This window comes from Fusarium fujikuroi, chromosome FFUJ_chr02 (genome assembly GCF_900079805.1).
Source record: "Fusarium fujikuroi IMI 58289 draft genome, chromosome FFUJ_chr02".
Lineage (NCBI taxonomy): Eukaryota > Fungi > Ascomycota > Sordariomycetes > Hypocreales > Nectriaceae > Fusarium > Fusarium fujikuroi.
The window spans coordinates 3,048,846-3,074,575 of NC_036623.1; the positions used below are offsets into that span (position 1 = coordinate 3,048,846).

Sequence of the window (25,730 nt, forward strand, 5' to 3'; positions counted from 1 at the left end):
TTCATTTTTTTGCCCTTTTTCTTTCACAACCTTAGGTACCTTACCTTACTTTTGGTAGTATCCAGAAGCCAAGTCAAGTCAAGTCAAGCCAAGTCAAGTCAAGTCAAGCCAAGCCAAGCCAACCAAAGCAGAGCAGACCGTCTGCATGGTTCGGTTCTCGATCTGGGGTTAATAATAGATGCCACCCTCGTCTTTCTGACCCGCTTTCTTCCTTTCCCTTAAACATTTGCATTTACAACGCTTTTCCATAGGACATCGTCAAACCAGCCTCTGATATTTCACCACTGTCAACTGTTCGCAAACCCTAATATCTATCCCCTTCTCCTCACTTCACTTCACTTCACTTTCACTTCGTTTCTCGTCTCCTTCCTTGTACAAAATCTCATCCTCTCCACCATGAACACAAAAAAAGGCAACGGGAGAACTGTTGCTCTCTCAAAGCGAAAGGCTCAACCAAATGCTCTCGAAAAGTTGGGTGACAACCCAACAGAAGACGAGATCAAAATTGCAGAGGCCAACGTTGCACTCGCTGAACTTGAGGAGAGAGTGGCCGATGTCAGAGAATCGTGGGAGACAGACTCTTTGTTTGAAGATGCTTTTGATGAGTTGAACGCTGATAATACCGTGGCCGTTGATGGTGAGTTTATCTAGTCATGCCCTATCCTATCCTATTCTATCTTGAGATCGCTCCAGTCTATGCACTCTACTCCAAGATTGCTAACCATATTCTCCAAAAAAAAAAAAGACCCCAAAGTGTGCACACCTGAAGAAGCTAGCAGACTTCGTCGGGAGCTCCGAGAATATGGTCCAACCGTCTTTTGTCAACGCACTGTTGATGCTGGTCACTATACCGCCAGAAAGCTCCTCAGCGCCTTTGGCATCCGTCCTCCTCCCTTCCTGGAGGGTCAGCCTGATGATGCCTATTTCAGTTTACTGTCGCTCGCTATTACGCGTGAACTGTCCAAACGCGCCAAGCTTCTGCGTCACAACACGGTTGACGATGCTGTTGACCTGATCACTAAGAGCAACAACATCATTCTCATCACTGGTGCTGGTATCTCTACATCGCTTGGCATTCCTGACTTCCGTTCTAAAGGAACTGGTCTGTACTCCAAGTTGGAGCACCTTGGTCTTAGTGATCCCCAAGAGGTTTTCGACATTAGTGTCTTCCGACAGGATCCCACCATTTTCTACTCGGTGGCCAAAGACATTTTGCCGAGCACGGACCGATATACACCCACTCACAAGTTCATTGCCATGCTCCACGAGAAGGGCAAGCTCTTGACCAACTACTCTCAGAATATCGACAACCTTGAAGTCAAAGCCGGTGTTCCCAAGGATAAGCTCATCCAATGCCACGGCTCCTTCGGAACCGCCACATGTGTTCAGTGCGGTTACAAATGCCCAGGCGAGGCCATCTTCCCCGAGATCAAGGCTGACAAGATTCCTCGATGCCCGCGTTGCGTCCAGACTCTGCGCACCACTGGCGGTGCGCCCAAGCGTAAGCGGTCTGCGGGCACGGAGAAGAAGCGAAGACGGTGGAGTGCCGATAGTTCCGACGAGTCTGAGTATGACATCCCCAGTGCTGGTGTCATGAAGCCCGATATCACGTTCTTCGGCGAGGCTCTTCCTGATGAGTTCTCTCGACGACTCACCGAGCACGATCGTGACAAGGTAGATCTCGTCATCGTTATCGGCACTTCTCTCAAGGTTACGCCTGTATCTGAGATCGTGTCTTGGCTCCCCGCCAATATTCCTCAGATTTACGTATCTCGCCAGGCCGTTAATCACATCAATTTTGACATTGATCTCCTAGGAGATTGCGACGTTGTTGTATCTGAACTATGTCGCCGTCTGGGCTGGCCAATGGTACATGAGATGGTTCCCAAGAATCAAAAGGTCGAGGTCCGTACTGAGCCTGGCTTTAAGAGTCGCCATGTTTTTGAGGAGCAGAAGGCCAAGAAGTGAGAGCAACTGATCGAATAATTCCAAAGGAAGACATGAAGACACTGTATTTGTGCGTTTTTATATAAGATTTTACTTTCTGTGCTGCAAGCGGATGGCATGGCGTCTGGAGGATCGGATACAATGCCAACAAAAAATGGATGGATATGGACGGAGTAAGGGTGCTTACAGAACTGACTGTCTGTTCTTTTCTTATATGTCAGAGTTTGACTGTTTTTTGAAACAACTTTCCTCTTTACTGAGATATGCGTTTCTCATCCCTGCGCCTGTCTCGATCTCTTTCCTAGCGACATTTACGTACAAAAGACAAACTCGTGGGCTTCAATATCTTGGAGCAGGACTAATTTACTGACACCTCCAACCAAAACTTGGGGCGAGGAAAAGCGTTTGGTGGAGATGTCGAATTGAGCGAGAGACAGGACATTGGGACTATGTACTAGAGCGCATGTATATACATCGTATTACAGAGATTGAAGATTTACGACCAAACGACTAGTCCGATGGTGTATCTGTGCCTTGAACTCAAAAGGTCCGTTTTGTAACATTGATTCCGTTGGTGATACATCCATGCGATCGGGTGCGATAGTTCACACCAGGCAACTGATTATCACATATGTTCCGAAGCTGAACATTTTCACAACAAGAGATGACATCAAAGATTGCGAGTCCAGGCAGGCTCTTAACATTTCTTCACGGCATAGAATTCTAGTCAAATAGATGCATTTTTAACCACTTTTGAGTATCATCATAAGAACTATCATAAAATCTCGCCTATAGTAATAGTATGTGTTGTTTCTATCCCAATAGTAGTCTTGCCAGCCACCGAGTGACCATGTGGCTGTAGCTATGCCCATGCCACACTAGTCAATTATCCGTGGTTGTACTGCAAAGCCAAATCTATATCCAGCCGTTTACTAAATGCTGTCTTATAATACTGTCATAGATATCAAGCCTAAATGAGACTCTCATATTTATCCAATCCTGACTTTTGCCCCGTATTGTTCTGCGTTGTGTGCTGTGTTGTGTTGCTCATCGAACTCATACCACTCCAGTTTGTTGTTGGTGGTGGGGTCATTGTGAATGATGAGGGCGTAGTAGATGTGTTGCCTGGTGGCGGCGGAAGTGTAAATGACGATTGCCGTGATGTTGAGTTGAGAGACATGTTTGCCATCGAGGAGCCCATGGTGCCGGTAGACGCACTAGTACCGAGTCCAGAGGAGTTTCCCCATGGGCTTGGTATAGCCTTGGCAGCTGCAGACCAGTTGATAGATGATCCGGATGTCGAAGCAGTCAAAGGCTGCTGTAGAGCCATCGGTTGTTGCTGAAGTTGAGCTGGAGGTTGGAAGGGTTGGCTCGGTATGGGTTGTAGTGGTTGACTGAACTGAGTAGATGACGGTGTGAGAGCCTCGAAACGACCGAGATCCGGTGTTACGGTTCTGAAAGACGGAGCATTCTGAGCTGGAGGTTTGAGTGCAGGGTTATTCGCAGGTGGAGGAGGTGTCGACCATGAGAATGTAGGCGCAGGCGTACTCGATTTTGACTTGGCTGGGTCATCCCAACTGGGGGTTGCTGTGCTCGACCTAGGACTACCCATGCGTCCCTTGACGAGATTCTCGAAATCGTCTTTTGTAGCTCCATTGTTCTGATCAAAAGTTGTACCGGTAACACCACCAAAGGCCATAAAATCTTCGCTTGGAGCAGTAGCGCCGTTGGAAGGGCCGCCAAGTTCTTGGAGTTTTCTTGTCTGCTCGTCCTCAACTCTTCGAGACAAACTCTTTATAAGCTCCATGAAACCCTGGAACTGCTTCAAGTTGAGCAGTGGACCTAAACTCATGCTCCAGAGAATGGGCAGGATTTCCATTGCAACAAATTCAGCATCAGCTACTGAGCCCACGACCCGTAGTACGTTTAGGGCTGCCATCATAACGGCAGGTTCCTTCGTCTTGATCACTCTGATAAGTGGGACAATCTTTTCCTGCATAGTGTATTTGTCCAAGGCACTTGAAGATGACGTCTTCTTGTTTTCCAGGCCATTGAGCCCGTCGTCTTCGCCGTTATCGTTTGTTCCGCCACAAAGTATTACAAAGGCTCGCAGTCCGCGGACTTTGATGGCAAGACTGTTCGTCTTACTAAAAACTGCGGCAATGACTGGGAACAGTTCATTTTTTATTGTGCTAAAATCGAGCACCGGCAGTACGACAGGCAGACTGCGGAGAGCAGCATCAACAATTGAGTGTGTTGGGCACTCAATTGCTGCCATTATGACCGGGAGCATGTCTGAGGAAATTAGCACCATGTAAAATTAGCTCTGCTTGATCAAACTTACCGTCTTTAAATTCCTTCCCAGAGCAGTTGCTGGAAATGGATGAGATATGTTCAAGAACAACCATAAGACCAGCGTCCCTGGCTGGATCTTTCTCTTGTGTCTGCTTGGCGTTGACTACGAAGATTTCTCTCAATGCTGGACGGACCTTCTCACTGAACGCCCTCTTGGCAGACGGTAAGAGATCAAGGATCTTAAAGATGTTTTGCAGAATGAGTGAGAGAAGATCCCGATCTTTGAGCTCCTCTATCAATGCCGGGAGAATCTTCTTCTCCATCACAGATTTGGGAAACGAGGGTAGCACCTTGTTAAGACCTCGCATGAAAGAAGCCTTTTCGTTTGCAGTCTTGGCGGGGAATGAATCAAGAAACCGGATAGTCGACACAAGAATGTTATCGAAATACTCGCTCTGTTGAAACTCACGCGCCGTCATTCGCTGAGCAGGCCGTCTTGTGATGAGTCGAGGCAGGACATCATGCGAAAGTTCTCTAGGGAGAGGCCGTGATGAAAGATAGTTATTACTGGCAGATGGAACGCTAGAAGATGAAGAAAATTGTCGCTTATATGTAGACAAACTGCCGTGGCATTCCAGAGGAGACCTGTGGGGTGAGTTGTATAGGGCGACTGACATAAGTCCCAGGGAGAACATGTCTGCAGAAGAGTTGAGGTTGTTATCGACTACAAAGTCGGGCGAAGAATAGTCGAGGTTGAGTTGCACGGCCTTTGGTAGTCGAGGATCCATATTGAGGACTTCATACAAGTTAATGCCTTGTATAGATGTTGGCTTGTCAGACCCCTCAGGGGGGCTAGCAAATGCGAGTCCACTGATCTTCCAATCGGACTGTGACATGTTAGTCGAGTTTCTATGAATGACTTTAGAGCGCATGCCTTTGCGTTGATGAGAACTGCGTCCGGGGTAAGGTTGCCATGGACGATACCGGCATTTTCATGTAAGAATTCGAGAGCCTTGCTGACTTGGAGCAAGCCCTTTTGGATCTCCAACTCATCGATCTCGAGCTCTCTTCGTCTCTTTGTCCCGTCTGCATCCTCTGTCACGTATCGGCTCGATCTTCCACCGGGGCCTCCAGCTCGTTCTTGTTCGTCTTTCTCCTGCAGTAAACTGGACAATGAAGCTGTAACAGACTCTGTCACGAACTGTAAACCTCCGCCTCTTGTCTCCTCCACTGGTTCCACCAGCTCGAGGATGTTTGGATGCCTGAGCTTCGCAAGACTCGACGCTTCCTTCTTCAATCGCTCGACAACTTCCTCGACCGTCTTCTTGAACGAGGCCGCACCAGAACGGCCCAGCGAGCTGCCATGGGTGTCTAATGACTTCCGGTCAAAGACAAAGACACTGTATGGTTTGCCGGTAGACTTCTTCTTTGCATCATATATCTTCCAGGGGCCAGCCGTCGAAGTCGGTGCTGAAGAAATGGAGTAGTTGCCTGTGATGTTAGTGGCAGAGATGGACTTAAAGGCCGAGGAGAACATGGTGACAGCTCTCCATGGATCGCAAACGTTAGGTCGAACTTAAAAGGGGTCGCAAGTCGCAAGTCGCAAGTGCTGCGCTTAGCCGCCGCTGTTGTTGTTGGAGGCTCACAATGCGAGATTCTTTGGTGATGATGAACAATACAAGGGTCGAGGATCGCTTAGCTTAGGCCGCAATAGGATTGGGAATGGAAATGACGTTGATCGCGATGCGCATTCTCCATGTGTAGGGGTAGCCTCGCGTTGACAAATAACCCACGTATCCTTACCATCAGGGAGCCAAGCCTAGCTGCCCCGCGATAAGCTGATAACGCCTCCACTGGCTAGGTAGCCTGGGCAGCTCCAGCTGCTGAATGTCAGATCAGTCCCCCATTGAACCCCTGTATAACTAACTTGATAGGGCGTCGACAGCTGCGTTTACGGAACTTTAAGTGACTTTTCCAGGCGACTCATCTACGGCCCAATGCGGCTGTGAACGCCTGGAGGCGGCTGTCCCTGTAAAGTACCTCGGGCTCACTTTGCAGCGAGCCTATTGAGTCGGTCAATTTACAATCTTTCTATTATCGACCTCCGATACAACTCCGACCATAGAGAATTGCCCTAGTACTTAAGTTAATATCCCACCTAGTCTCGACACCGAACGTTATTGCTCCCCATCTTTAAACCTTTACCTTTTTGTTCTTCAGTTTGTGTTGAATATATAATCTCGCCAATTCAACTTTCTATTGTCAATTGACTTCACAAACGCATCAATGATGAGGCCGTTGCTTGTCCGCTCCGCTTTACGGAGCGCTCGCATGTCGAGCTTGAGACCGCCATGCCATGCGCAACGGTTTAGCATCAAGGCTGAGGCTGCCTCTACCATCAAGCCCCTAGGCTTGGATGCTTCAAAACTCAGCATTGAGAAGACGGGGAAGCCAAAGGGTCTCAGCAAGCCCGAGGACCTCGTCTTTGGAAGGGAATTCACAGGTAAACGAACCCCCACCAGATGCGCCCTGCACAAAAGCTAAAACTTTGCCAGACCACATGCTTGCGATCGAATGGAATCAAGACGAAGGATGGTTGGAGCCCAAGATCACACCCTACCAGAACCTCTCACTCGACCCTGCGACATGTGTCTTCCACTATGCCTTTGAGTGTTTCGAGGGTATGAAGGCGTACAAGGACAAGGACGGCAAAGTGCGACTCTTCCGACCTGATAAGAACATGGCGCGACTCAACAAGTCTGCCGCCCGTATTGCGCTCCCTACCTTTGAGCCCCAGGCCCTCACCGAGCTCATCTCCAAGCTCGCTCAGCTCGACTCCCGCTTCATCCCTGATAAGCGGGGATACTCCCTCTACCTCCGTCCCACCATGATCGGAACCCAGAAAACACTCGGTGTCGGACCTCCCGGATCTGCTCTTCTCTACGTCATTGCCTCACCCGTTGGTCCTTACTATCCTACCGGTTTCAAGGCCGTCTCGCTCGAGGCCACTGACTACGCTGTTCGTGCCTGGCCCGGTGGTGTTGGTGACAAGAAGCTAGGCGCCAATTATGCGCCCTGCATCGTTCCCCAGCTCCAGGCCGCCAGCCGTGGCTTCCAGCAGAACCTCTGGCTGTTTGGCGAGGAGGAGTACGTTACTGAGGTCGGCACTATGAACATGTTTGTTGCTCTCAAGAACAAAGAGACTGGCCAGAAGGAGCTTGTGACAGCCCCCCTTGACGGAACTATCCTTGAGGGTGTTACTCGTGACTCTGTTCTCGCTCTCGCTCGGGAGCGTCTTGAGCCTGAGGGCTGGAAGATCAGCGAGCGCAAGTACACAATGAAGGAGCTTGCTGAGGCCGCTGAAGAGGGTCGTCTTCTCGAGGCCTTTGGTGCTGGAACTGCAGCTATTGTCAGCCCTGTCCGATCCATCTCATGGAAGGGCAAGCTCGTTGACTGCGGTCTTTCTGAGCTCGAAGAGTCTGGCGAGATCGCCCTCAAGATGAAGGAATGGATCGAGGCCATTCAGTATGGTGATGAGGAGCATGAGTGGAGCTACACTATTTAGAGTGGTTGTGTATATGGCGTTATATAGCGGCTGGGAATAGATAGATCGGAATCAAAATAATTACGCTCACACTTAGGTTTACGAGAACATCATCTGCTTTGCCACAATTGCTTGTTAAGGCTCACAATCAGCGAAACTAGCAAAGGTCAGAGGTTGTGTCGCAGTCCCAACTAGACAGTAATACCTCAAGACCAAAACCTCTAGCAATACCATTCTTCAAATGCAAAATAACATGTACAATTGACCGGATTTCCCCCTGTCAGTATGTCGTAACCTCCGCTTAGTTCTTCTTGTCCTGCTTGGATGGGTCGGGCAGGATTCCCTCCTCCTCTAACCTCCTTCGTGCTTCCTCAAGGGCCCAGGTAGAGACACTGTATAGCCGTTAGTAGACGTCCCGCATCAGTTGTCGGCCAGAATTTCGCCATGGGAAGGACTGAATCCGTCGAATACGATGCGTATCCTCCGAGTGCAAATCACTCACGTAGTATCGGGCTTGAAGGCGAGCGCAACAGCGGTGGCGGCAAGGCTGCCGAGAAGAATATAGGTAGGCCACTCCCAGCCCTCGGGCTCGGGCTTCTCACCAGGCTTGACACCCCAGAGCCAGCCGGTAGGAGGATCGAATTGGTGCTCGCCGCCGCCTCCTTGTCGTCGGGCGGACACGGAGAAACCTCTGGAGGAGAGGGGTTGTCGAATGCAGCGTGCGGCGCGCAGGGGCGCCACAGCAGCGCGGATAAAGGTCATGTTTGACCGTATCGTCGAGATCTCGAGAGGGATTCGATTCGGCGATGTGATGGCGTGGGGGAAGGTCAATGGCTGAGTGACGTTGAGCGTGATGCTGGTTGTTTGATCTGAACGAATGCGTACCTAGGTAATTGCTGAACTTCGATCTGATAGGTTCACGTGACCCGGTAGCCATAGCACCCCTGTTGGGCTAGTCACTTTGTATATCCTCATCCAATCCCATTCAAGCGGATAGAAGGAGGAATGAGAAATTGAGCATAATCAAGTCTAAGTCGAGTTTGGCTATATCACTAACTATTGCGCAGTTGATTTGAGGTCATCTTTCTGCCTCTCTCTGAGTGTTTGAGTTCCACAGGTGCTGCAGTACCAGAGCATTGGCCCTATCGCAAACCTCAACTCAATTACTACGTGATGCAATCATTCGTGACAATCTCAACTCGATGAATGCAGTGACTGATATAATATCTTTCATAAGCTCTACTTATACTTGAAAACTTCTTCTTTCACTAAAATCCCTGCTTCCCAGGTCGACCCCAGTCTTGGCAATAGTGATGCACGGCCTTGTCGATGCCCAAAAAACATGATCTATTCGGGACCCAATAGTTGGATCCTGCATCATTCTTTGGGATTCTGCGGTTCCCCTTTTGGACTCATTTCATCGAGGGTCGGTCTTTTTCTGCGTTTCCTTTGCAAGCGTTTCCTTCTAAAGCATTGCTTTCAACTTTTCTATGAGTGAATCCGGGGTAATTGATGACGAAACAATCCTTTCAAGAATACCGCAACGAACATACAGAACAGCCACGAATTGCTTATGGTCTCAGCTTATTGAATTCAATTACCTTTAACTCTCCATTGTATAATTCAATTCGATTCTCCTATGTTCGAGAGCGACACAATAGGTGGTATCGTCAACACTGTTTGGTTCTCTTCTATACCATCATAACTGCATCAATCCACTAATACCTCTCATCAACATGGAGCGTGGCCGTCAACGGACTCGAATCACGGAACCTCCTCAAAATGCAACTCAAACAGATGCCGAGCCATCTGCGGATGATAGTCCAAGTCTAAGCCCTACCGGGTTAGACGTGAGATTCACCTTAGACCATGAACCTCCTAGAGGGCGCTCTATGTCACCCGCTCGAGCCTATCTCGCGAGGCCAAGCTTGGACTCTCGAAGGAGCCCATCGGTCATGAGCATAATGCAGATTGATCAGATTATCTCCGATGATCGAATGAACATGGAGACGTATGGGGTCGCTGAGATGCGTGATGGCTTCTTCGACGCACTCTTCTTAAAGCCGGACCCGATAGATCCAGATGAGGTTGTTGAACGGTCCAAAGCTGCTCTGCCTAAGGAATTCGAGAAGAGTCACCCGTTATCAGCAAAACACTTTCTCCCAAGGCAACTCCATGAGTTCAAATCAGTGACACGCAAAGTTGCTACCACTAGAGCTGGCATCCAGCTTCTCAAGTCGTTTCTTGCCTTTTTCATCGCCTATATCTTATGTCTAATACAGCCAATCCACGACTGGCTAGGCTACAATGACTACATCATGGTGGTATCTACTATAATAAACCATCCAGGTCGCAATTTGGGTTCTCAAGTTGATGGCACAGTAGGCACTATCATTGGTACTGCTGCCGGCCTTGCCTGGGGCTATGTTGCCATTTTGATTTCAGAATCAACGAATGATGCTTTAAAGGCATATGGTTGGATTCTCATTGTTGTTTCTGCTGTGTTCTTTGCGGGCATTGCCTTAATACGTTCGATCTTTATCCGCCTATACCAGACTGTTCTATGTGCAGGCATAGCCCTCGCGTTTACAACACTGGGCCTGACTGATGGCGATGCTTTCACCTGGCACAAGCCGCTGCAATACGGAATTCCTTGGCTGTTGGGTCAAGCAATTGCACTGGCGGTAAACTGTCTCGTCTTTCCTGATGCCGGCAACCGCCTACTGGCGGTCGCCTTTCATAGGTCATTCAATACTATGCAGGTGAGTCAAGTTCGCTTGTTTCTTAATAATCGTCATACTAACTGCTCAGGAATCCCTTGTTATCCCTAGGCCTAGAGATACAGGACTCAGGAGACGTCTTGCCAAAACGTTCATGGACATGTCACTTGCTTATCGAGATATGAGAATCGATATCACCATCACTCGCTTCCGCCCGAATGACGTGCGAGAGCTTCGTAATTCAGTGCAGGGCGTGGTTAGGGCCCTTCTCACCATGAACACTGATACGGACCTTTTCGAGGACTGGTCTGACACTCTTGAGATCACTGTTGCAGATGACGCGGGAAGTGAGTCCGAGGTCGAAGATTCTGGCCGTAAGGTGGCTCGGGCTCTGTCAGCTCCTACTAGGGAAGTCATTGATTGTATGTCAGAAGGTGTGAAGACATGTCATGCTGCACTCATGGATATGACAGGCTGGCGAAAGCACTTTGGTCCCTCTAAGGACGTTTCTTCTGACCTCGTTCCTGTTCAATTGCGCATGCAAAACAGCCTTGCGGCCTTCGATACTGCGGAAGATCATCTCCTGAGATCTAACGACAGACCCGAAACATACGCCGATCACGGACAGGCCGTTGAATTCCTCGTGTTCGCGAGACATGTCCGCGAAACAGCAGGGACTGTTGTCAACCTCATGACCATAGTTCAGGATATGTATACCAGCTCTAAAAGCATACGCGTCAACCTTCCTGTGTATCCTTTCGGGAAAGCTCTATACAGAACCAACGCGCAGGTCAGACACGACCGTGGGGGCGTCACCGCCGGAATGTATCGAGCGACATTTGCAGAGATTGCAAAATTGATAGAAACGACAAGATCATCTGAGAAGCATCATCCTCGTGATAACTACGAGGCGGTCACTGAACCAGAAGATTGTACAGTGATCGAGTCAATCATTCATGGCAGTCCCGCGGTGCATAAAGACAGGTTGAGTTATAAGTTATGGAAACTTCTGCGCCGTTGCCAGGGGTTTGAAACAAAGTATGCAACCAAGGTTGTCCTTCTCCTTTCAGCTCTATCTCTTCCTTGTTGTTTTGAAAGCGCCTATTTCTGGAGGACGCTTTATGATGCATGGTGGGCTGTCGCTGTGGGATGGATCATGATCCACCCTCGCATAGGGGGCAACATTCAGGACTTTTTCACTCGTGCTTTTGCAGCCGTTCTCGGTGCTGCGTGGAGTGGTGCAGCACATGCAGCGAGTGGTGGGAACCCATATATTCTGGCAGTCTTCGCTGCTATATACATGATTCCTATGATATACCGCTTCACTCAGAGCACTCATCCGGTACGCTTAATCTTTGGGTTTCAGGGCATTGCTAACTTGAATGAAGCGATCCGGTCTTGTTGGCTGTCTATCTTTCGCCGTCATATCTCTCACTTTGCGAGACGCCAGTCTTGGACCTTCTGTTGCACTGCAGGGTGTTTACAAGGGTCTGGTATTTCTTGTCGGCACTATAGCACCCATCATTGTGAATTGGATGCTTTGGCCCTTTATCGCTCGACACGAACTACGGATCGCACTATCATCAATGATTTTATACATGAGTATAATGTACAGAAGTATGTCTGTTATCTTTTCTCTGAGACTCTGCTGACCGTCAGATGTTGTTGCAAACTATGTTTACTTCGATGAGGGTAAGGATCCGACCCCTGAGACTATCAGACGATCCGAGATGCTCGAAAGTCGGATGCGTGAAGGGTTTGTCAGAATCCGACAACTCCTTGTCATGTCGCGTCACGAAATTCGCCTTCGGGGTCCTTTTGATCCAATTCCCTACTCGTGTCTCGCTGCCTCATGTGAGCGATTCTTTGAGTATCTCATCGCTGTTCGCCAGTCCGCTCTCTTTTACAACCCAAACTACATCCGCGATAATCCCGTGGCTGCTGAACACCTACATAGCTACCGGCGTGATGCAGTGGCCGCTATCCTCGGGAACTTGTACATCCTCGCCGTAGCATTGCGATCAGAGCGCAAAGTTCCTGTAAGTATGAAAGCTCACATGTGATGGCTCCCGCTAACAACCACGAAGCGCTATCTACCGAGTGCTGCAGCAGCAAGAAAGAAGCTCCTTCACCGAACCGCCGAACTGGCCAGGGAAATGGAGGAAGATACTGAGGGGTATGAGCTTGAGCGGCAGAAGACGTGGAGTGATATATATAGCTACTCATACAATGCAAGTCTTACTGGCTGTGTGGCCCAGTTGGAAGAGTTGGAGCGGTTCACAAAGCTCATAGTAGGAGAAAAGAAGTGAGTCATTATCCACATTCACAGAATCACTGTTAACAGGAGCAGGTTCGAGCGCCCCGCAAAACCCATAGAAGAGGACGATGAAGATACTGATGTATCGCCTGAGCGGCTTTGATTGATCCTATAGTGATCTTATCCTATCCATGCAATGCAATGTTAAACCAGTTCCGCTAATCAAACATATGCGCCGTTGGTCATTTCGTTCAAGATGTCCCTCGTGATAAGTTTCCCTTTTAATAACGCCTTGTCGCTAATCCTGGCCGTTTTTGGTGAGCGCCTGCGGTTCTCCTTTCCAGAAGCTTTCTTCCGTGGCGATTTAATCCTTTGTGTAGGGCCTGTAGCTGTGATCTGTGTACCAAAGTCCTCAAAATAATGATTCTCAAGCGCATTGGCAGGCATCTCGTAAATCCAATTCCGGTCCTCCATTAAAGATATGAATCGGCTTAGCATACTGTCGCTGCCGCTGCCCTTCAGTGTCGATTTGCTCCCAACAACGAGGAGCTTCGTTTTGGCTCGTGTGAAAGCAACGTTGATTCGTCTCCAATCCTTCAGCAGGTCTCCAATATTGCACGCTTCATTGCTTCGCACGAGACTGAGGACTATCACCTCCTTATCTCGTCCTTGGAAACGATCTGTTGTATGCATCTCTACTCCGGAGAACATCTTGAGCTTGTCTTTGAGCATAAAAAGCTGTGCTCGGTAGTGTGTCATCACACCAATTTCAGAAGCTGGAATTCCAACTGTCAAAAGGCTGTCAACGAGCTGAGAAACGATGCGGACTTCAGCTGAGTTGACGATTCGTTTGCCCTGAGCTTCTTCACGAACCGGAGGTTGGATTGTGTCAGTGTTAATGAAACGCACGCGTGTCTCGCTATCGAGAAGGTCATATAGCCAGCATCGATTCGGACCGGGGGCAGTGCAGAATGACCGGGGAGTTGCTGCATTGATGGTCGATGCATCGTAGTGTCGCTGCATGAGAGCCTCCATTCGTGGAACTTCAAGTTTCCGCCTTCGAAGCTGCTCTGTACCACACCGAAGCCTTCCATTATATATGAGAGTGTTGCTCAGAGCCATGATATCCTCACACATACGATACTGATGCTCCAGGTTGACGACCGATTCGGGGTGAGTATCGGATAAGAGTTTGAACAGGCTGACATCGAGACCGCCTTCACGTGCTTCTTCGTTCTTTACCACGGGAGGGAGCTGATTATGGTCACCAACAAGGACAAAAGTGCGAGCCATTCTGATCGGACCAGCGCAGATGGGCAGGGTAATTTGCGATGCCTCGTCCACGATACAGTAATCAAAGGAACGTTCATGGAAGACGGAATGGTTGATACCAAGACATGTCGTTGCGACGATTGGTGTCCCGTGCCATGCATTTTTTATCTCATCGAACGACTTCATTGGGTGGCCTGCAAGAATAGCGAAGTCCTGGACGTCGGGGTGCACTTTAGCGGGGGCACCGAGACGAAGGATAGGTATCTTGTCAGCCTTGAGCTTTAGCAGAATGTTGTCCACAGCAGTGTGTGTATGCGAGGTCAGAAGTACACTCTTCCCCTGAGATGTTAAAGCGCGGATGATATGAGCAATTGTTGTTGTTTTTCCAGTACCAGGCATTCCAAGAACAAGTGCGTAGTCTTGAGCACTCATGACTTTTTCGATGGCTCGATGTTGATCAACATTGAGACTATCTCGATCCGACACGATGTACTGAGTTGGCGCAGCCTTGAATCTTGGTGCTTCTAGATCGACGATCAGTCGTCGAATTTGCCGCGATCCCACGATATCGTCTGCCATCATCTGGACGAGGTTGTTACGAACAGTCGCCATCCCGTTGCTGAATTCATCTTGGTCGAGTCGATAGCGAATAGGGGCCTCTTTAATTTTGCCTGTTGCCTCGTCCTGTGTCGCTCCCTCGTGGGCAACGTCCATAATGCTAGCAAAAATCTGATTATCCTTCTCGTCAAAGCCAGGTTGCCGAATGCGGGCGTTATGGAGTCGCCTGTCAACTGCGACACTGATTCGTTGCCTCTTGACTGCTGTAACGTAGCCTATGGCCAAGGCGAAGTGGCCCTCCTCGTCAGAGACCACAATTGGCTCTCCGACTGACAACTCAGACTCCAGGAATGAGAATCCTGAAACTTGAACTCGCTTGACAAAGGTGTAGTGGTATCGATTGATCCTAGGGTTGTCCGTGTCGACTGAAGCCGAACCCTCTTCGATGATAACATCTGCAAAGCATCGAGATTTCTTTTCTCGTTCAACACTAGTCATTGTCCATAACTCTCTTTTGGTTTTTTGGCTCTCTTTCTCTTCTTTGGTCAGTAAATTCTCCCACTTGATGAAGAATTGTTGATGATGAGGGGTTAAATGCTTGACGAGCTCATCAAATTTCTCGTTCATGCCACTCGAGTCTCCATCTCCGTCGTCAGCGAGTCGATGGTAGATGAAACACGATGTCTTGGCGTAGCATTTTCCACACATGTGCTTGCTCTTGAGCATTGGTGGCAACTGAACACTCCTTTCTCGAACGTAGCATGCTAGTTGATTTCTTTGCATGATCATGTGTCGGAGCTCGTGTCGGATTGCGGGAATACGCATCGTCTTGGATGTTTCCATATAGTAGAGGATCCCATACGCAATTTTAATATCGTAGCGGTCCGATAAGAGCAAAGTATAGAGTGCAGTTTGAGCCATATGGTTACTGTTTGCATGTTTACCCGTCTTGACCTCAAACGGCACAGTCAAAGTCCGAATATCATTTCCATCTTGCATTGCAACTTCAACAGTTGCGTCGATGTTGCCCTTGAGTCCGTACATTGGGGACCACACGTGTTCCTCAACATCCAAGAGCTTGGTAACGGCCATATTTGCCTTTTTCCCGTTTCGGTCTTCAACTACCGCATCCTCCTTTGGGCGGGAAGATACGAAAGCGCCAGCCCAGTAACTCAATTCGGTCATTTTCGATTGCAGATGCTCTCGAGCTGAAGGTATGCCAACTTTGATAGTATAGAGGTCCTCGACATGCTTTTCTGTTATTCGGTCGATGACGGCGCATAAGAAAGGGAGATCCCACTTGTTAGCAAGAAGGGCCTCTTGGAAAATTTCGTGTAGCATTGTTCCGTAGATAAGGGGTGGTGTGGGAGGACTGGTGGCCTTGACTCGATCTTGCAGCACAGCACGGCGCATGCAACCGAACGAATCAGCCACCACAGTCGCGGATATGAGTTGATCAGGGTGTAAGATAAGGAGATTTTGGCCATCGTCAACGATACATTGACCTCTTAAAGAGAAATCGCCTATAATGTGAACGTAGGCATCTGCGTGGGCTGGTGTGTCAAACCATGAAGCCCTCAGGTGAACCGTCTTGATATCTTTTGAATTGTCGGCCTGAATGAGAAGAATCTGAAATTGCGAATCAGTAATATTCGAGCATAATTGTCGACTAGTTTACCTTTTCTGGCCGTGCATGTCCGTATTGATCCGTATACTCGCCCTCCAAGACATTCGTTACCAGGTATCGTTGGATTGTTCTTGGTTTCCGGCTCTACCTGTTACTTAGCATATGGCGGATCCTCCTAGGTTGTTCGACGTACGTCTCCGGAGCAGTTCTGGGCCGCTTGTGTTGCGGCCAATTCCACGGCTTCAAAATCAAAGTCTCCGCCAAATGCGTCTCCAAATTCGTCATCCAAGTCATCAAGTTCTGTTGCTGCTGGAGCCTGTGATACTTGTTGAGAGTCCGCAGTAATGAGATCTTCTGCCTCGTCGAAGAAGTCATCATCCAAGTCGTCAAATTCGTCCAGCTTCCCGTCAAACCTTTCCGGTGTCTTGTGATCGATCTCGGATACCGGGCTGTTTTCGGCTACTGCTACATCTGGTTGTGGATTTGTTTCCAATTGAGTAGTGTTGATGCTGGCTTCAAGTTGCATTATGGTGTCGTCGTCAAATTCGTCAAAGTCATCATCACCATAGTCCGAGGAAGCAGGTTCTGGAGGTGGTAGTTGAACTGGAGGTCGAGCCGGAACTTGAACATGCTGTTGCGCAGGGTGTTGTGCAGGTGTTTGAAACCTGGCTTGGGTTTTTGAGAGGCGTGGAGAGCCACTGCTAGTGGTATATATCCGCCTCTTCTTAGGAGAAGGAGATTCTGGAGCATCTTGGGGCTCCTCGCGGGGCTCATCACTTGGCCCGTTGATGCTACTAGTCACCGTATCAAGCAGTGCATTTACCATTGAAGACTTGGATGCCTCCATCTCTTCCATCTCAGTACTCAGGCGAATACCTGACGTTGATCTTTCCACCCTTCTCCTTTTGGGCCAATTCAAGCCACAACTTATTGCTCGTCTGAGATTGGATTCGCCAGCCGTTGGTTTCGATGGCCGTGGCGAAGACGATACCATCAACTGTGCAAGTGCAGGGTTTGCAAGTCCTAGAGGGCTACCTGCGTTGTCGATTCCATTTAGCGAATATCGGTCCCATAATTCCAGTGTTGGATCCGCGTGTGGTGACTTGAGGGCCTGCGCCAGCTTCCTGACGTTTACTGAAGGTGTATTGGACTTGTCCGCCACCGGAGATGAAACAGGTGATGAGCTCCTAGCACGTTTTCTTCCTTTGCGGCTCAACATGGGGGACAATGCTGGCATGTACAACGTATCCTGTCTATTGTCCCAGAGGAGCCGATCATTCGGCGAAGTAGTTGTGTCATCTTCGGTACCACCTACAGGCTCGAGCAGCTCTTGCCAGGTCAATCGAGTAGCGGGTGTCGTTGTTGTATCATCCTTAGTTCGGTTGGTTGATACATTCTGATCGTTTTCTGTGCTCTCTGTGGCTGATTCGCCATTCGCCGGGTGGTACTGAAACTTATTGAGCTTATTCTTGGTCACCTCGGACACAGGTTGGAGTGCCCGAGGCCTTGGTGTTTGCTGAACGGGGTTGCTCCTCGATCGCTGCCATGGCAAGCGCTGTAACTGTTAGTGATGCTCAACTTTGTGTCTGTATATATAGGTAGTTTTTTTCATTACCTTAGTTCGACCAACTTGATCCGAGTAGGATTTTTGTAGAGGCATTATACCTACCGGGGCTTAAACATTCCGATTTCCAAACCCGTAAAGTAAGGTGATAGTGGGACATTTGAATTGAAGTGGAGGAAGTAGTTAGACGCGTTCAGTTAATGGGCAAACGCGTCGCGATATTCGCGACCCCTTGCAGCTGTTGCTGCCAGGTCACGTGGAGAACTCTTAGCGTGGTTGGAGCTGCAGCGCATCCATGTCATCTCCAAAGCTCTATCGAAGCTACCCGACTCCACACATCAACGGCCTATGTGCGTCAGTGGACCAGGCTTCACAGCGTCACCATTTTTGGTCCCGCCAAGTCCGTTATTTGGTGATCTCGAGCCGATGAACCAGTGAAACAACACCGCATAACGCTTACTCCGACTCTGAATCACTTACTTCCGACCTCAAGAAACTCGATCGCGATGAATTCTCAGCCCAATGGCGCTGGCCCTGCCCAGTCCCGCGAAAGCTACAAGCATTCTATGGAAGAATGGCGCCAGTCGGCACTCGCCCAGCGCAACCAATATGAACCCCGCGTCAAAGAACAAGTCACTCGATACTTTCAAGAATACTCTCCCCCGTTTTACGCCTCCGTAATTGGCTACCGTCGTGATTGGAATCTTCTTGTTGCGACGTCCCGGGTCTCTGGCTTCGCGGCCACTCTGGGTCGAGATTTGGAGGATGTGGAAGCAAAAGCCATTGCCGAATATACCCTCGATAACATCCATACCAACGCCGGTTTAAAGTGGCTGAGCGTCGCACTCGCTGGATACATGACCTATCGTGGTCGCCGCACATGGCAATTCCCCTTCTATAAGCCCAAGCTCGGCGGCCGATTCAACCCAAATGAGGCCACTAGCATTTTCACAAACAAGAAGATCCGTGGAGCTTACCCTCGCGCAACATGGCATTGTCTTCGATTTACTGCCTACGCCGCTGTCATAATGCTGATGATTGAGCCCGCATTCCGGGCTGTCAGTTTCATTCGAACCGAAGCTGCCATGACAAATGACCCCCGCTTGAAACAGTTCACCAAGGATGCAGCCGAGCGTGTCAAGGACGTAATGAGCAACCCAACCATCTCAAGAGCACCTTTTACAGGGAGGGATGTGCATAAAAGTGATGACAACGACCCTTGGGCCAGTAATGATTCAAGCAACACCAGTTCTGAGAGTAGATATCAGCCCACCCCCACCCAGTCCTGGGATAAGGCGCAATCCTCGACCACAACGCAACAAAGTCAACGACCCAATGACGACTGGAGCGTTCTAGATGATGATGATGATGCTTCACCAATCGCTTCCTCTTCCCGCAATAAACCACCATCTCCTCCTGCTGGTTCTGCGTGGGAACGCATTCGGCAACAATCACAAGGGCCACCCCAGCAATCTGATTACCAGTCCCGTGCCTGGGCTGCCCGTTCTCAAACCGGGTCTCAGCCAGAATCACAATCTGGCTGGGGCAGTAGATCTGCTGGTAGCTCTAGTGACAGTTTTTCTTTCAGTAAATCGGACGAGGAAAGGGCAGTCGCAAAAGAACAGGCGCAAGATGAATTCGATCGACTTGTTGAAAGAGAAAGGAAGGGCGTGGATCAGGAGAAGGCCTGGGGGCGCAAGTAGAGTAAGCATTGTACAAAAAGACTGCATATGCCTGTAGTTATGTATTTTTCATGTAGCACAAATGAAGAAGGCATAATTCAATGAGCCTTGCTGCTGTGGTTCATTTTGTTTTGATAACGCTGAAAACAAACTCAATTCTGATTACGTTGCCAGCTCGACCATTAACAATATGCCCATCTCCCCCTCGATACGCCTGCTAACATTCCTTTTTTTTTACTGCTTTACTTCATCGGATACGGCAACAGGCTCAACTGCATCACCTCCCTCCGTCTTGTCCACAATGGTCTCCAAAATACTCTCACCAGCTGTGTTCGTAACGAGACTCTTTTCAACTTGGGTTGGTTCTTGTTCACGCTCAGGCTCGGGTTCTTGGAGAGACGCCTCTGGAGCAGGCTCTGGGGAAGGTTCCACAGCAGGTTGCTGTACAGGGAGCTCAGGCTCAGCTTCTTGAGGTAGCTTTCCTGCTGCGGGTTCCGGATCCCTATGCACTGGAACTGATTCTGATTCAGGCTCTGATCGGAGCTCCGGCTTGGGCTCCAGATTAGGCTCAGACTTCGGTAACGGTTCTTGGGTAGTCACAGGCTCAGCGACAGGCTCCTCGGTCTTTTCCACTGCTGGCTCTGGTTCAGAAACAGGAGTCTGTTCACCAGATACTGACAGAGAGCCCTCGAGATCGATAGACCAGAGAGTCTGGGGAGTTGAGAATGACAAAGAAGGACCTGAAGATTGCACGGCCGGCGCAGCGGGGCTCTTGGCCGGAGCTCGGCGCTGTGGGCCCCGGGCTCGACCTTTGCGAGCATCCGAAAGCGGGGCCTTCTCCTTCTCTTCCGTCAAATCCTCTTGCGGCTTGGTATCCTCCTTCTTAGGGGCCTGGGGCCCTAGCTTGAGACGCTTGTTCAGATCGTTCATAAAGCCTGCTTGAAGGGCGGCAATCTTGCTACTGGCCGGTCGGCTAGGCACGGGAGGCTTCTGTTTAGGCTCTGCCGAGTCTCCTGATGAGGCTTTTGTAGGTCGAGGAGGGATCTGAGGCTTTGGCTTGTCAGACACGGGAGGTTTTGACTTGCCCTCATCGCTCGTTGTGTGCTTGGGCTTGGGTCGCTCCGGAATTGCAGGACGATCCTCAGATGCTTTTCTAGCCGGTCGCTCCGGAATTGAAGGCTTGTTCTGCTCCGTAAGTTCCTCCTTGGGCTCCTCCTTGACCTCGGGTTCTGGGGTATCAGAGATAGTAGTCTCGTAGAGCTGGCTCTCGGGAGCATCTTCCCAAATGTCTTTGCTGGGGAATCGTTGACTAGCAGAAGGTCTCTTGTTGTTGTTCAGGAAAGAATCAGATTCCTTTGATTCGTACCATATTGGCTTGTCATGGTTCTTAGGGGGCTGAATATCCACAGGACCGCTGGCCTCTTGCTCGGCAAGTTCCTCTTGTCTCTGAGCAAAGATATGAGCTGGGGTTTTAGGACGATCCATTGCGGATGATCGTCGTCGAGGCTCCTCTATCTGCTCTGTCTGTTCCGCCTGATCAGGTGTCGAAACCTCAACAGTGAAGTGCACGCTGTCCGGGGCATCCTCCCAAATGTCCTTGCTAGGGAAATAGTGTCGTGCCTTGTTGCCAGCTGCTGGCTTCTGAGCTTCCTTCTTACCCTCTTCAGGGAAAAGAGGCTCATATTCTTCCACGTCATCCAGAGAAGTGGGAGCAAATTCTTGAGAGTCATTGTTCTTATAGATGCTGGTGGGTCTGCTCTTGGGTCTGCTAGACCTGCTCAGAGGTCGGCTTGTTGGTTCCTCCAAATCACCGCTACCTCGACGGTCAGCGGGAGGATGAACAGCAGGACGCTGGCTGTAAGAAGAATCATCATTCTTGACTTCGTCGGCAGCCAAAATGGGTGCAGTGTATTCATGGTCCTCCTCGTCTACAGCAGGATCCTCGTTACCATACGAGCGGTACTCTGGGTGCTTAGGATCGTCAACGTGCACAGTATGTTCACCATCGGGGCCAGTGATCTCCGACTTGAATGACAGGGGCTGAACCTGGCCTTCATTGGTGGAAGCGGGTCGGGGAGAAAGGCGAGAAGTGTATTCTTCACTGGCCTGGAAGCCAACTTCATCAGTAGGCGTAGCCTGATAACCAGATGTGCCTGTATCTCATTAGCTAGTGCGAGCACAAGTTTATTCGCAACTTACCTAAACCGGCGCCACGAGATCGAGTGTCTCTGACCAGTTTGTTCAGGTCATCCTTGCTCATGGCAAAGTCATTTTGACGATCATGTAGAGGAGTCTGATGTTCCCTCTTAAGGGCTTCAGGATGCTTCTCGTAGTATTCCTTCTCGAGTTTGTCCAATGGCGCAACACCATGGCCGTGGAGGCCGTAGCTACCCGGAGGTCCACCACGAGAGCTATGCTTACGGTGGTGGTGCTTCTTAAATTCCTCAGACCCAGGGCCAGGCGAAGGGGCCTGAACGTCACCAAGATGAGGGTTCATGGGCACGCGCTGGCCGATTTCGGGAATACCATGCTCATCTTCCACCTCAGGACGGCCATCACTGACCGATACATTGGTGCTGGACTGCTTCTTGTTGCCCTGTGTAGATCCAGGGCGACCAATGCCAAATTGTGCTGCCTTGTCGGAGTCGGTGCGGGTAACAGCCTGGACACGCTGCTTGGCGCTTTGCGCTGGCAGGGAAGGTTTGGGCGCATGAAGCTTAAGGTCCTCCGCAATGGTACGTGTTTGTTCGGGTGACGCAGCTCTGTTGTCCTCGTCGACCTGGACCTCGTCAGGCTTGACTTCGTGGGTCACGGCACTGTACTCAGCACCCTCCTGGCCAATCGAAGGCATCGAAACGCTGGTTGGGCGGTTGATTGGATCCTGACGAGCATCGTTCGGGTTGAATCGGGCAGAGATGGGACTCTTTTGAGGAATGCCCTCGTTGAAAGGTGAGGGAGCGAATCGATCGGGATTGGGAGATATCGAGCGGTCAAATCGTTTCGATGAAGGACGAGGTGGAATCTTGGGAACATTGGCCGGGGAATCGTTCTTGTCCTGGCCCTTAGCCGGGCGGGGAGGAATAACGGGAGGTTGTTGCATGGCGGCAGCGGTCATTGTTGATGTTTAGATGCTCGGAGGAGCGATTATAGAAAGTTGACGAAACAAAACAAGAGAGGTAAGTGCAGGTTTCATGTAAGACGGGCTGTGTGATGATAATCTGGGGCGACCAAGGAATGGTCAATACTAAACAATTAGTATAAGTTCGAATAACAATTGTAGAGCCAAGGCAATTGGAAGCTATAGCACGAATTGGAACTTATCCGTGACAGGGGCATAGACTGGTATTTAAAGGCATTTGTTGGCCTCGATTCCAGTCTAAAGTCCCATCAACAAGATTCCGTCCATCCATGTGCCCGTGCCGTGCCTGTAGGTTGTACCTGTTGCCGGTTCCAGCTGAGGTACGGTACTGTACTGTACCTACAGTGCTGGACCAGCCCCTGGGCTTATCGGATCCACGGTTCACGAGTTAGAGGCGCCGCCTGTGAATGGATCCATTGCTATCAGAAAGCGATAGAAATCCAATGCCACATACGGGCACACCCTGCTGCGCCCACCAAGTGTTGCGCCCGTCGCACACCGATTGATTGATCTTTTGCTCAGGGACGAAGAAACTTACCAATGGGGTTGCCGTGATTGGTATTGATTGGCCCAGGCACAAGCAGTGCAGATATATGTAGTATAGTTCAATACTAACTAATAACCGGCTTTGGTTGGGGATTTGAGGTGTCAGATAAGACGAGACGAGATGTACAAAAGCTATTAAGTGCGCATTTTCAAGCTGGCAGTGGGCCTGACTAGATCAGTGTATTTATATGCCAGACTCTGGCCTCAATACATACGATACAAAATGGAAGGTCCAGGTGACAGGAAGTGCCACCGGAGCTGCTGGTGACTTTCGCTCGTCGTCACTGGTTGTGAAAACAGGGATGGCGATGGCGCCAAGTCGGACGGTGCGAGGCGTTTCTGATCAACACTGTAGCTAGATCGTGGATTGTTTTGAAGAGTTGAGAAGATGGAGAATACAAAGAAGCTGCTCTATTCTCGACGATCTTTGAGTGGGAGCTTTGATTCAGTTTTCAGCTGCAATTCGTGTATTCTACTCATGTCAGAGCACGAATTGAGTACATTTTATAACCTCATCCCATCGTGGACCTCTGTTCTGAAGCTTACCTCAGAGCTTTCCAAATAAAGCATTTTCGTCACTTGCATGGCCCTGGATACAGTGCCCCCCGCATAACTATGATACCACAGTCCAGTCCCATGGAAGTCCCTGAATCTGTCTGTCTGTGTACGGTTCCATGAGTCTATGGTTGTCCTTCTGTCCAATCCCATTGTTGAAACTTGAGACGCGCGGTGCGACAGCCAAATCAATGCAGGTGCTCGTTTCTGTCTTGAAATTATGCATGCAAAGGTAGCGTTGCCTTTTGGTGTCGAGATATCATCATAAGAAAGAACCATTGGTAGGTACCTAGGTAGGTAACCAAGGAGGTACTTTACTCACTCAGAGTCTCCCTCAACAGCTCGCTCCCGCCGACCCGCCATAGTTCATCATGGCGGGGATATCCTGCAGTCTATTCCCCACCAACCGATCGATGCTACAGCCGGCTATTTTCTTCCTGTTGACGCTCCCGTCCATAAGAGGTCAGAAGAATGACGCTTACTCGACGGCGTGCTACTGGACGGTACGGTGAACAAACCTGACGGTCGCCTGACCAGCTGGAACGGAGCTATCAAACCATGCATTCGTTGTTGGTAAGAGACCACGAGCCCCTTTGTTCCTACAAAGTGATGTACTGTTCAGGGACAAGTATGTACTATCGTGGTCTCCGAGGAAAACTGGAGTCTCGAATTGGATCGGCTAACAAAGGCCAATGACGATCTCGTTGTTTTGAGATTCTAAACTTCTTTCAGCTTCTGTGTTGTTGTAAAATAGAAGCAGAAACAAAGGCTGGTGTCGATGCGATGATCGCCCACCTGTGATGGAAAAAACTTTGTTTCCCCTGGACATCTTACAGTATCACGATCCTCCAGTCGAATCACAGCCCGTCTGGCCTCTCCACCCTGTACATGATGCCATCAGACCGAGAAAGTTTTGCGCAGCTGTCCCAAAAGGTCCGTTCTGACGCCATCTCCGTAACCAGAGCTCCAGTTGACCGGTCCGGCTACCCTAGACATTGCAAACTCTCGTATCGTGTTGAACATATGGCCTTGTAGTGTTCTATGATTCATTCTATAACCGTAATGGGTTATCCTTGAACGTGTTAAAGATAAGCACTGGTTTGGTGAAACGCCATGGCACGAAGCTCGTTGGTGTGAAAGCAAGCAAAATCTTTTGCAGCATCCATACGTATGGACGTCAAAGAGGTCTCGAATCGAGCAAATGTCGAGTTCGTTCAGCCATCAACCAAATTCAAACTAGCGCCCATCAAAAAGACCTGGGTATCATATCACGAGGGAATCAGAGCTTTGAGCACGACCTTCCACAAGTGCTCCTTTGTCTAGAATCTGAACACTAAGTTTCCATCTTTGATATGCCGCTAATTTGAGCACATTGCAGTTCTTATCACATGATGAACATGGGTGAATAGCCACATTGAATGGCGGCGATCCCGAGAGCTATCAATAGCTTTCTAGAAATGCTATTCATAGCCTTCGGAGGGCAATAAAATACCAGACCTTAATATAAGGCATTAAAATAAACTCAGTAAAAGATATCCTAAACTTATATGAAGTTACTTAAGTCTTTTTGTCATTTAAGATTAAGGTCCTGAGTTTTCTTTCCTCCTCTAGATAGGTAGCATAGAACGATATCTGCCAGCAGGCAAATGCATCGAAGCAGCACCAACATCGTCACAGTACGATCTGATGAGCAGAAATACAAGAAATGAATTCGAATTTTAGCGAAACAACTTGAAATAACGTAGTCGTTGAAACTCGTTCACGAAATGGCATCAACTTCAATCAAAACATGAGCCGTTCCTCATCCCAGACGCCAAATCCAGCTGGGTATACGGGCCGCTGCTCTTGGCAGGAACCTAAATCGTCGAGATAAGCAGATTTTCCATCATCATCACCGTCCTCCTGCACCTGCGAGCTATGGAAAGCCTTAGGTGCCTCCTGTATTCGGCGAGCGCCACGGTGCAATGTGTCAACTTGAACAGTGGTTCGTCCGCTTCGTGGTCGAGCCACGAAATTGGTCGGGC

The 25,730-nt window shown here is 49.5% G+C and overlaps 8 protein-coding genes; 4 read left to right on the forward strand and 4 right to left on the reverse strand.

The window, feature by feature from the left end:
* Nucleotides 1–396: 396 nt before the first annotated feature.
* Nucleotides 397–1,968, forward strand: FFUJ_04380 (related to NAD-dependent histone deacetylase; the record flags this gene model as incomplete). XM_023572342.1 has 2 exons in its annotated part: nucleotides 397–637; nucleotides 746–1,968. The coding sequence occupies 2 exons, from the start codon at nucleotides 397–399 to the stop codon at nucleotides 1,966–1,968; spliced, it is 1,464 nt and encodes a 487-aa protein (XP_023426481.1).
* Nucleotides 1,969–2,917: 949 nt separating this feature from the next.
* On the reverse strand, nucleotides 2,918–5,779 carry FFUJ_04379 (related to bovine rhodopsin kinase and to YGR052w; the record flags this gene model as incomplete). XM_023572343.1 has 4 exons in its annotated part: nucleotides 2,918–3,164; nucleotides 3,225–4,242; nucleotides 4,292–5,129; nucleotides 5,195–5,779. 4 exons carry the CDS (start codon nucleotides 5,777–5,779, stop codon nucleotides 2,918–2,920), a joined length of 2,688 nt encoding a protein of 895 aa, XP_023426482.1.
* A 794-nt stretch (nucleotides 5,780–6,573) lies between these two features.
* On the forward strand, nucleotides 6,574–7,807 carry FFUJ_04378 (probable branched-chain-amino-acid transaminase; the record flags this gene model as incomplete). XM_023572344.1 has 2 exons in its annotated part: nucleotides 6,574–6,745; nucleotides 6,798–7,807. The coding sequence occupies 2 exons, from the start codon at nucleotides 6,574–6,576 to the stop codon at nucleotides 7,805–7,807; spliced, it is 1,182 nt and encodes a 393-aa protein (XP_023426483.1).
* Nucleotides 7,808–8,087: 280 nt separating this feature from the next.
* FFUJ_04377 (uncharacterized protein) lies at nucleotides 8,088–8,548 on the reverse strand (the record flags this gene model as incomplete). XM_023572345.1 has 2 exons in its annotated part: nucleotides 8,088–8,178; nucleotides 8,289–8,548. The coding sequence occupies 2 exons, from the start codon at nucleotides 8,546–8,548 to the stop codon at nucleotides 8,088–8,090; spliced, it is 351 nt and encodes a 116-aa protein (XP_023426484.1).
* Nucleotides 8,549–9,522: 974 nt separating this feature from the next.
* On the forward strand, nucleotides 9,523–12,926 carry FFUJ_04376 (related to BRE4 Protein involved in endocytosis; the record flags this gene model as incomplete). XM_023572346.1 has 7 exons in its annotated part: nucleotides 9,523–10,548; nucleotides 10,598–10,928; nucleotides 10,980–11,848; nucleotides 11,895–12,123; nucleotides 12,166–12,545; nucleotides 12,594–12,811; nucleotides 12,857–12,926. The coding sequence occupies 7 exons, from the start codon at nucleotides 9,523–9,525 to the stop codon at nucleotides 12,924–12,926; spliced, it is 3,123 nt and encodes a 1,040-aa protein (XP_023426485.1).
* A 59-nt stretch (nucleotides 12,927–12,985) lies between these two features.
* On the reverse strand, nucleotides 12,986–17,880 carry FFUJ_04375 (related to DNA helicase; the record flags this gene model as incomplete). XM_023572347.1 has 4 exons in its annotated part: nucleotides 12,986–16,222; nucleotides 16,272–16,364; nucleotides 16,414–17,775; nucleotides 17,836–17,880. The coding sequence occupies 4 exons, from the start codon at nucleotides 17,878–17,880 to the stop codon at nucleotides 12,986–12,988; spliced, it is 4,737 nt and encodes a 1,578-aa protein (XP_023426486.1).
* Nucleotides 17,881–18,290: 410 nt separating this feature from the next.
* FFUJ_04374 (uncharacterized protein) lies at nucleotides 18,291–19,487 on the forward strand (the record flags this gene model as incomplete). The annotated part of the gene is made up of 1 exon (XM_023572348.1): nucleotides 18,291–19,487. The coding sequence occupies one exon, from the start codon at nucleotides 18,291–18,293 to the stop codon at nucleotides 19,485–19,487; it is 1,197 nt and encodes a 398-aa protein (XP_023426487.1).
* A 213-nt stretch (nucleotides 19,488–19,700) lies between these two features.
* FFUJ_04373 (uncharacterized protein) lies at nucleotides 19,701–22,581 on the reverse strand (the record flags this gene model as incomplete). XM_023572349.1 has 2 exons in its annotated part: nucleotides 19,701–21,619; nucleotides 21,666–22,581. The coding sequence occupies 2 exons, from the start codon at nucleotides 22,579–22,581 to the stop codon at nucleotides 19,701–19,703; spliced, it is 2,835 nt and encodes a 944-aa protein (XP_023426488.1).
* Nucleotides 22,582–25,730: the final 3,149 nt, after the last annotated feature.